Genomic DNA, 11752 nt, shown 5'->3' with positions numbered 1-11752 from the left:
TGGCCAGAAGTTACCCGGATATACACGAGGAGAGAGAGGGGAGGGAAGTACTGTGCTGTCTCATGGGGGGGAGAGCAACTGGGAGTGTATGGCAAGGTGTGTGTAAATTTTTGTATGAAAAATTGACTGACATGATTTGTAAACTTTCACTTAAAGCACAATAAAAATTAATTTTAAAAAAGACAAGAAAAGACAATATATGATGATTAAAGAGAACATTCACAAGGAAGACATAACCATAATAAATATTATGCACCCAATGACAAGGCTCCCAAATACATAAAACAAACTCTAACAGCCCTGAAAAAAGAAATTAACAGTTCCATAATAACAGTGGGATACTTCAATGCAGCATTCTCAGTATAGGAGAGAACATCAGGAAAGAAACGCAACAAAGATACAGACAACCTAAAGGCCATAGTCAACCAACTTGACCTCATAGACATATATAGGACACCCAACAGCAGCAAAATACACATTCTTTTCCAACACACATGGAATGTTCTCCAGAATAGATCACATCTTAGGTGCCAAAGCAACCCTCAACACAATCCAAAACACTGAGATAATACAAAGCATTTTCTCTGATGACAACATCATAAAAAAAAAAAAAAATTAATAACAGAGTGCACAAGGAAAAAAGATCAAATAAATGGAAACTGAATAACAACTTGCTTAAAAACTGCTGGATAATAGAAGAAATCAAACATGGTATCAAAAAATTCCTAGAATCACACATCATATCAAAACTTTTGGGACACAGCAAAGGCAGTGCTCAGAGGTCAATTTATAACAATAGATATATACATCCAAAAAGAAGAAAGAGACAAAACCACAACATTAGCTGTACAACTTGAATAAATAGAAAGAGAACAGCAAAAGAAGCCCATAGCCACCAGAAGAGAGGAAATAATAAAGATCAGAGCAGAAATAAATGAAACAGAGAATTGAAAAGCAATAGAAAGAATCAACAAAACCAAAAGTTGTTTCTTTGAAAGATCAACAAAATTGGCAAGTCATTGGATAAATTGACAAAAGAAAAACAGGAGAGGACACAAATAACCCAAATAAGAAATGAAATGGGGGACAATTACAACAGATTCAACTGAAATAGACAGGATCATAAGAGAGTGCTATGAAAAACTACATTCCAACAAATTTGAAAACCTAGAGGAAATAGACAAATTTTTAGAAATGCACTACCTACCTAAAATAACACAAACTGAAGTAAAAAATCTGAACAGACCCATAACAAGGAAGAGACTGAAAAAGGTAATTTAAAAAACTCCCAACAACAACAAAAAGAGCCCTGACTCAGATGGCTGCACTGGAGAATTCTACCAAACATTCAGAGAAGAGATCACATCAATATTACTCTAACTCTTTCAGAACACAAAAAAGGACAGGGTGCTCCCAAATTCATTCTATGAAGCCAACATAACCCTGAAACCCAAACCAGGCAATGATGCTACAAAAAAAAAAAAAAAGAGAGAGAAAATTACAGACCAATATCTTTCATGAATAAAAAATATAGATGCAAAAATTCTAGCAAAAAAAAAAATTAGCATCATATAAAAAAAAATAATACACCACTACCAAGTGGGATTCATACCAGGTATGCAAGGATGGTTCAACATTAAAAAATTGATCAATGTAATCCACCACACAAATAAAACAAAAGATCACATGATCATTTATATCAACAGAGAAAATACATTTAATAAAGTCCAATATACACCCCTGATAAAAACTCTCAATAAAATAGGTGTTGGAGGGAAATTCCTCAACATAATAAAGGGCACCTTTTTTTATACAAAACCAACAGTGAACATCCTTCTCAGTGGAGACAGACTGAACACACTCTCCCTGAGAACAGGAAGAAGACAAGGATGCACTTTATCACCACTCCTATTTTATATTGTGCTGGAAGTACTAGCTAGAGCAATAAGGCAAGAAAAAGAAATAAGAGCATCCAAATGGGTAAAGAAGAAGTAAAACTATCCCTATTTGCTGGTGATACAATAGTACACATAGAGAACCCAAAAGACTCCACAAGAAAACTACAGGAACTAATAGAAAGATTCAACAGAGTTCCAGGATACAAGGTAAACATACAAAAAGTCAGTTGGATTCCTATACACTAATAAAGAGAACTACAAAAAAGAAACCAGGAAAGCAATACCATTTATAATAGCCCCTAAAAAAATAAAATACTTAGGAATAAATCTAACCAGGGCTATAAAAGACCTATACAAAGAAAACTACAAAACACTACTGCAAACAACCAAACAAGACCTACATAAATGGAAAAACATACCATACTCATGGATAGGTAGACTCAACATTGTGAAAATGTCAATTCTACCTAAAGCAATCAACAAATATAATGCAATCCAGCTCCACATTCCAACAGCATTCATTCTATAACCAGGTGTAAACACTAATCATTAACTTCATATGGAAAGGGAAGAGGCCCTGGGTAAGTAAAACACTATTGAATAAAAAGAATAAAGTAGGACTACATGCGCTACCTGTTCTCAGGACCTACTATACAGCTACAGTAGTCAAAACAGCCTGGTACTGGTACAACGGCAGACACAGTGACCAATGAAACACAATCAAGAGCCCAGATTTAAACCCATCCACCTACGGTCAACTGATCTTTAAGAAAGGTCCAAAATGCATTAAATGGGGAAAAGACAATCTTTTTAACAAATAGTGCTGGCAAGACTGGATGTCCATCTATAAAAAAATAAATAAATAAAACAGGACCCATGCCTCACACTATACACAAAAACGAATTCAAAATGGACCAAAGACCTAAATATAAAACCAAAAACTATATAGATCATAGAAGAAAAAATAGGGTCAACTCTATACTGGGGATGTCAGCACAGCTTGATCAAGGGATGATCATGGAAGCTTCATTGACACATGCAAATTCCCTGAGGGACCGAATTACTGGGCTGAGGGCTGGGGACCATGGTCTCAGGGGACACCTAGCTCAACTGGCATAACATAGTTTATAAAGAAAATGTTCTACCTCCTACTTTGGTGAGTAGCTTCTGGGATCTTAAAAGCTTGTGATACTTCACTGCTTAAAACCTATCTGGAGCAAGGGAGAATGAAGAAAACCAAAGACACAAGGGAAAGAATAGTTGAAAAGACTAATGGACCACAACTACCACAGCCTCCACCAGACTGAGTCCAGCACAACTAGGTGGTGCCCAGCTCCCACCAATGACTGCCCTGACAGGGATCACAATAGTGGGTCCCAGACAGAGCTAGAGAAAAATGTGGAATGAAATCCAAACTCACAAAATAAGATCAGACTTTCTGGTCTGAAGGAGACTGGAGAAACCCTGAGAGTATGGGCCCAGACACCCTTTTAACTCAGTACTGAAGTCACTCCTGAGATTCACCGTTCAGCCAAAGATTGGACAAACAATAAGACACGTAGCTCAACCACGTATATGATACTAAATGGGCACACCAGCCCAGGGGCAAGGACAGGAAGGTAGGAGGGGACAGGAGAGCTGGACAAATGGAAATGGGGAACCCAATGCAGAGAAGGATAGAGTGTTGACACATCACGGGGTTGGCAAATGTCATAGATTGAATTGTGTCCCCCCAAAATATTTGTCAAATTGACTAGGTCAAGATTCCCAGTATTGTATGATTATCCACCATTTTGTCATCTGATGTGATTTCCCTATGTTATATATTTCCTACATGTCACTATGGTGTTAATGAGATGGATTAGCAGCAGTTATATTGACAAGATCTACAAGATTAGATAATGTCTTAAGCCATTCTCTTTTGAGATATAAAAGAGAGAAACAAGCAGAAAGACAGAGGGACTTCATCCAACCAAGAAAACAGCTCCTGGGGCACAGCTTGTCCTTTGGACCGGAGGTTCTTGCACTGAGAAGCTCCTTGGCCAGGGGAAGATTGATGACAAAGAACTTCTTCCAGAGCTGATAGAAAGAAAAAGCTTTCCTGGGACCTGATGCCCTGAATTTGGACTTGTAGCTTACTAGACTGCAAAAGAATAAATTTCTCTTGGTTAAAGCAACCTGTTTATGGCATTTCTGTTATAGCAGCACTAGATGACTAAGATAGCAACCAATGTCACAAAACAATATGTGTATTAATTGCTTAATGAGAAACTAACTTGCTCTGTAACCCTTCATTTAAAGAACAATAAAATAAAATAAAGAAGGTCAGTGAATTCCAAACAAGATAATTCATAGAAATTCACACCTAGGCACTTCATTGTCAAATTGCTGAAAACCAATGATAAAGAGCAGAACTTAAAAAACAGCCAGACAAATGTACAGAGACCAAAGTTCATTAGTGGTTACGAGGGGTGGGAGGGAGAGTGAAAGGGGCACTGAGTTTCTGTCAATGGTGGTGGCATAATTTGGAAAAGGAGAGTGGTGATGGCTGCACAACATGATGAACATAATGTCACTGACTTACAAGTGTAAAAATATTTGAATTAGCAAATGTTTTGTTATGTATATTTTTCCACAAGAACAAATAATTTGTGTTAATACGTAAAAAAAAAAAATGTTAGAAGAAATAATGACTGAAAGCTCCCCAAATTTGGTAAAAGATATGAATCTACACATCCAAGTGTTTTAACAAACTCGAGGAAGGATAAACACAAAGGCTATCCAGGGATTCAGATGCAATTACTCATCTGAAGCCATGGAGTCCAGAAGACAGTGGGATGACATTTAAAGTGCTGAAAGAAAAAACAACTGTCTACCAAGAATTCTATATGCAGCAATATCATCCTTCCAAAATGAAGGAGAATTGTGCCATTCCCTGATAAACAAAACCGAAGGGAGTTCATCGCTGGGATACCTGCCTTCAAAAAGAGCTAAAGGGAGTCTTTCAGTTGAAAAGACTAGTGTATGGGCACTAGTTGGCAACTCGAAGCTACACAAAGAAATAAAGATCACTGAAAGGCAAGTACATAGGCAAATACAAAAGCTAGTATGATTGTACTTTTGATTTGTAATGCCTCTGTTTTTTGTTTTTAAATTCTATATGATTTAAAAGGAACACATAAAGCAATAATTCGCTACCTATGGTGATGGGCTTACAATGTAAGTTGCAACAACAGCCTAAAGCACCAGTGGCAAAGCTGTATAGGGGCAGAGTTTGCATATATTATTGAAGCTAAGGTGGTACTAAAAAAAAAAAAAAATTTTTTTTAAGGTGGTATTAATTAAAAATAGATTTTTGAAAGTTTGAGAGGTAAAGTATAATACCAAGGTTAACCACTAAGATAATTATCAGCCTGTCTTACTTTACATACTCTGGTAAGTGTATACTGTATTTTTACACAAATAAAGCACAGCTTCTATGTTAGTTTGCCAGCCATACTCTCCATCCCCCCTGAGGTATTTTTATAAGTGCGGCTGTGCCTTTTTTTTTTTTTTTAACATGTTGCTGTAAAAAAAAAAAAAAAAAATGAGCGTAGCATGCTTTCGACAATACCTGGCGGGAAGTGCCTGTTGAAGATTTTAGGACATTTTTCTGTTAGGTTGTCTATCTTTCTTTTCTATATTTGCAGGTATTTTTAATATACTCTGGTTTAGCCTTTTAAGTTATAAGTATTCTAAACATCTTCTTCCACTCTATGGTTTGCACTTCCACTTTCTTAATGATATCTTGAAGGAGGCTGGGTGGCCCAAGGGGTTTACCTTCAGCTGCTAATCTAGAAGTTGGCAGTTTCCAAAAAGAAAGACCAGACTTGCTGGCCTGACAGAGCATGGAGAAATCCTGAGGGTATGGCCCCCAGGAACCCTTTCAACTCAATAATGAATTCATTCTTGAGGTTCACCCTTCAGGCAAAGAGTGAACAGGCCCATAAAATAAAATGGGACTAAAGGGGCACAGCAGCCCTGGGACAAGGACTAGACAAAGGGACAGGAACGCTGGTAATAGGGAACCCAAGGTTGAGAAGGGAGAGTGTTGACGTGTCTTGGGATTGTTAACCAATGTCATAAAACAATATGTGTACAGTTTGATGAGAAACTAGTTTGTTCTGTAAACCTTCATCTAAAGTACAAATATATATATATATATATAGCTTAAAAAATAAAGGTTGACAGTTTCAACTCATTCAACAGCTTCATGGAAGAAAGGCCTGTTGAACTGTTTCCATAAAGTTGCCATGAGTTGGGAGCCCTCTTGACAACAGCTAACAACAACAAAAATGATGTCTTGTGATTAACAGAAGTTTCTAATATTGATGAAGTCCAATTTGTCAATCATTTCTTTTATGGCTAGTGCTATTTTTGCATTACTTAAAAATTAAAAAAAAAAAAACTTTTCAACCCCAAGAAAATGAAGATATTCTCCAACATTATTTTCCAGATGGTTTATTGTTTTACAAAGCACAATTATGTCTACATGGAAGTAATTTTTGAGATATGCATTAATATTTATTTTACATGGTTTATCCAATTGACAAAGTATCAATTATTTTATATTTCATTAAAAGGCTGCCTTTTTTCCCTCTTTTCTTAGTGAAGTGCCAAATTTGCTATATATCTAGAGTCCAGACTCATGTGGGTCTGTATCTGGAGTCTCTATGATGTTTTATTATTCTCTGTGTATATTCCTACATTAATAACACATTGTCTTAATTGCTGTTTCTTTGTAATGAATCTCGATTTTAAGTATTGCAAGTCATCCAACTTTGTTCAAGAGGGGAAATTACAGGCCCATCCTTTCATGGATATAATGCAAAAATCCTGGGTTAGTTATTAGAGGTTTGAATATAGCAATATAGCAACAAAAAAATAGATCATGACCAAGGTGATTTCATTCAAGTGCAAGATTGTTTTAATGTTGAAAATTCAATCAATGCAATATTCTTTATTAGCAAAATAGAGGAAAATCATTTCAATAGATGCAGAAAAAGTTTTGATATAATACAACATCCATTCACAATAAGATAAAAACACACTTAGCATATCAGCAATAGAAGGGAACTTCCTTCATCTGATAAAGAGTATTTATAAATTTCCTGCAAAAGTATTATCCTTGAAATTTGGGACAAGATTACCACTTAAGCATTACAATAACCAACACAATCTTGAGGAACAAACGTGTTTAATGAAAATTGCTCAGAGTTATTATTGACATGCAGTCCTGAGGTGGTACAAATGGTTAACACACTGGGCTGCTAATCAAAACGTTGGAGGCTTGAGTTCACCCATAGGCACCTTGGAAGAAAGGCCTGGCTATTTACTTCCAAAAAATCAGCCACTGAAAATCCTATGGAGCACAGTTCTCTCTGGCATGCACAGAGTCTCCATGAGTCAGAATTGACTTGACGACAACTTTTTTTTTTTTTGTAGTGTCCATATGTAAGTTGGAATCAACTTGATGGCAACGGGTTTGGTTTTTTGGTTATATGTAAGAGATAGAACCCCAAAATACTGGTCCATACATGCACAAGGAAGGAGCCCTGGCAGTACAGTGGTTAAGAGCTCAACTGGTAACTGAAAGGTCAGAGGTTTGAACATACCCAGAGGCTCTGGGGAAGAAAAGACCTGATGATCTGCTCCGTAAAGATTACAGCCTTGGAAACCTGTAAGGCAGTTCTACTCTGTCATATAGGGTCACACTGCATCAGAACCAACTTCATGGCACACAACAAGAATATGCATTCATGGGTGACATTCAAAATATAGCCGCTCCTTGGAAACCCTATGAGGCAGTTCTACTCTGTCCTACAGGATCACTACGAGTCAGAATCAACTCTATGGCAACGGGTTTTGGTTTTTGGATTTTGGCATCCCTTATACAGTGAAAAATCACAATGGATGCCGAATCAGAACAGACACTGCACAACAGACTTTGTCTTTGTGTATTCGTTGAATACCAGGTCTGCAAATAGCAGTTGAATTAACTCATTTTTCTCTTTAATTCTATCAAACAACTTAGCTAACTCAATCTAATGATAACTAACACTCCTTTCACTTGAACATTGATTTTCATTCCAATAAAGGTAGAATCCAGAAATCAGGGTATTTGGAAAACCTAGAGTTAATCACAAAATCTGTTTCCCACTATGTTTCAACTGCAAATACTCCAAAATACTGTATGGAGTGCTTGAAGAAAGATGGATACTAAAGTTCCCCTAGAGAGGAGTTGAGACCGTGATGTTTGTAATATTTGAAATCTAAGTTCATCTTCTGTATAGGCTTCTGAAATACTGTACAAATATATATATATATAAAGGACAAAGCAAGGAAATCTATGTTTTCACAGTATTAAAATACTAAAGTTTTGGGATAGAGCATGAAAAATTAGTTGTGTAAATATTACTCAGAAGAGGATAGGCCTTTGATCACATCTTCAAGCAGCCCATTTTCCATATTCTTTGGGAAGAAATAAACCATACATATACTGCCAAAACATATCTAGAAAGAACAAATGTATGTCACCATTGATAAAATGACCTATTGTATTACATTCTTTGAGGGTAGATGCTTTTTCCTGTTTTCTACTGTAAATTTACCTATGTGATTGTTCAATTTATTCTTTCTCCTCTATTCCCAATATGAACATCAGAATCTGTCCAAGAAGGTAAGAAAATAAGATGAGGATGATCTTTTACACACTTGGATTATGTTTATAGTACATGCAAGAGACTCTAAATTGTGTCAAGTCCAGACACCTTTTCCTAGAGGTAGGCCTTTCATCCAGAAATTATCATATAATAATGTAGAGTCTGTAAAACAAAGGTTACTGGGGATATCTACTCTGGTATCCCAATACCCTATTTTTGCATTTTTTTATATTATTGTATGATGGTTGCTGGATGGAATGAGGAGCCCTGGTGGCACAGCCTGATAGCAAAATGGTTAAGGGCTCAGCTGCTAACTGAAAGGTTGGTGGTTTGAACACGCCAGTGGCTCCAAGGAAGAAAAGACCTGGCAATCTACTTTCATAAAAATTACAGCCTAGGAAACTCTATGAGGCAGTTATGTAGGGTTATATAGGGTTGCTATGAATTATAATTGACTCAACTGCACAAAACATCAACAACATTCATTTTTTTTTATGCAAAGAAAAAGAAAACTCTGTGACTTCTTACCTTTCAGTTTAGAGTTACAATTGTTATTCTTCCAATTGCCCTGCTGAGAATAGCTATTATAATCCTGATAAAAATGATTCAGCACCAAGAAGAAATATATACATACTGATTACGCAACAAAAAGTTTTGAGACCAAAGGTCATTACTAAGAAACATACATTCTCCATATGCTAGCCATGAGGGAAAACCTCTGTAGAATTAGATGTAGAGTTAGAGACACATGCTAAAAGAGGCTGCTTGAAGGATTAAATAAGTAAACAAACAAGGAGCGGCATTACACAGAGCTGTTTTTATGTGCAATCCTAGTTCTCCAGAACAGTATAGATAACCACAGCATGCACCTGGCCCTCTGAGAATGTCACATCCTAATAGCGGTTAAATAAGATTAGACATACAACAGTTATACTGACAACATCAAAAAAAAAAAGAATATACAAATAGGAAATGAAGTGACTTCTTAATTGTCTATGGGTGCTTTCTGCTAATTTTGTGACATAATTTAGTCATATCAACTTTCTTCTTTTTAACAAATCTCAGGATAATTATGTTAACCATTAGTTTTAATAAAAAGTCATTTTTGGTTATAAATTTAAAAACTTCATTAGAAAAGACAGCATATGTTAACAAAAAATGTAATATTTTACTAAAATCTATAAAAACTCATTATCCGTTTTTAGAACTCTGTTTCATTACTTGTGGAATCCCTGGGTGGTGCTAACCAATAGTTTGGAGGTTTGTATCCATCCAGATGCACCTCAGAAGAAAGACCTGGGGATCTACTTCTGAAAAACCAGCCATCGAAAACTCTGGAGCACAGTTCTGCTGACACACATGGAGTCTCCATGAGTGGGAATTGACTTGAGGGCAACAGTTTTATTTTTTATTTTTCATTACTTTTGGGGGAGAACAATCTTTTACTTTCTAAGAAAGGCATAGGTGAAAATAGTTACAATTAATTTGAGTGGGAGAGGGGAGAGAATAAAGGGAGTTAACAAAAGATGTTCTGAAAGATGAGAAGGCAGAATGTGAACTGTGAGAAGACTACATGCTCCTAAGCCATGTTCCACCCTTGGTCTTGTTCTCTCCCTAGTAGCTTTTTTACTGCTCCCTTAACATCCTTGTTTCTCAGGTTATAGATAAGAGGGTTGAGCATTGGAGTTATAAGTCCATAGAAGAGTGCAAGAAGCTTCCCCTTCAATTTGGCTGAGCTACTCTTGGGTGCCATATATGCATAACCACTAATGACTGAGCCATAGAACATAATCACCACCAGCAGATGAGACCCACATGTGTTGAAGGCCTTCTTTTGACCCTCAGAGGTCTGGATCCTTACTACAGCTCTGACAATATTGATGTAGGAAAGTAGAATTAATCCAACTGGGATAACTTTTATCACAACCACAGCTGCATACATCTCCACTTCATTGATCCACGTATCAACACATGATAATTGAAGCATAGCAGGAACCTCACAGAAGAAATTCTCTACCCGATATTGACCACAGCGAGGTAACAAGAAAGTTAACACTGTCTGCACCAAGGAGTTACTGAAACCTGTTATCCAAGCCACTGCTGCCAGTTGTTGGCATAGCCGAGAATGCATGATAACCGTGTAATGGAGAGGTTGGCATATAGCTATGTAACAATCAAAGGCCATTACTGAGAGAAGTACACATTCAGTGGATCCTAGGCCAAGAAAGATGAAAAGTTGAGCTATGCAGCCCATGTAGCTGATGTTTCTCCAGGGGCTCTGGATATTTACCAGCATTTGGGGGACAGTTGAGATGGTATAGCAGAGGTCCAAAAAGGAAAGTTTAGCCAGAAAGAAGTACATGGGAGTGTGAAGCCTGGGATCAAGGCGAGACAAGATTATGATGGCTGAATTCCCAAGGAGGGTCATTATGTAGAAGATGGAGATAAACACAAAGAGGGTCATTTCTAGCCTGGGCCATTCCGAAAAACCCACCAGGACAAAGCCAGTGGGGTGATGGAAGGTGTTGTTGAATCTTCTCATTGCAGTGACACTACTTGCTGGGAACACCAAGGTCAGAATTTTAGGAGTCTTGTTATCCTATGCTTATAATTTAACATTGGCTCATGAACCCGTGTTCAACAGAGGAACTGGATAGGGGATCCTGAAACAAATCAAATCAGCAATGAATTTTCCTTTATTGCCTCACATTGAAAAACGAACAGTAATAATTATATATCTGTATTTTGAAAACTGTATCTATGAGTTCCATTTAGTAAACTCAGAGTTCACAAAGTGAAGAGGTATTAGAAAAGTTAAGATAGTAAAGAGTTTCTTATAAAAACTTGTTAGATTTGATAAGATTGAAAAAACCCGATACTTCATTGGAGCATCATTAAATCTCTAATTTACTCAATATAGTTTCTAACTTAACTTCATTCAACACACTTCACTGCCTGTCTGCTTTTTAGTGCATTTCTATTACAGCACATGGAAATTAAAAAAAAAAAAAAAATGATTGCCAATAAGGGGATTCCAATGCACAGTGACTCTGTAGGACAGAGTGGAACTGTGGAAGAAGACTGCCACACCTTTCTCCCTCTGATCGGTTCGTGGGTTTGAACCACCAACCTTTTGGTTAGCAATTGAGAGCT

General features: G+C 36.8%; 1 protein-coding gene across 1 annotated transcript; it reads right to left on the bottom strand.

Moving 5' to 3' along the window:
• Positions 1-10178: 10178 nt before the first annotated feature.
• On the bottom strand, positions 10179-11141 carry LOC126063314 (putative olfactory receptor 2B8). The gene has a single exon (XM_049861664.1). It carries the CDS (start codon positions 11139-11141, stop codon positions 10179-10181), a length of 963 nt encoding a protein of 320 aa, XP_049717621.1.
• Between the last annotated feature and the right edge of the window lie 611 nt (positions 11142-11752).

This window comes from Elephas maximus, chromosome 1 (genome assembly GCF_024166365.1).
Source record: "Elephas maximus indicus isolate mEleMax1 chromosome 1, mEleMax1 primary haplotype, whole genome shotgun sequence".
Lineage (NCBI taxonomy): Eukaryota > Metazoa > Chordata > Mammalia > Proboscidea > Elephantidae > Elephas > Elephas maximus.
Note: the sequence above shows the minus strand (reverse complement) of the source record. Positions and strands in the feature narration are given on the sequence as shown.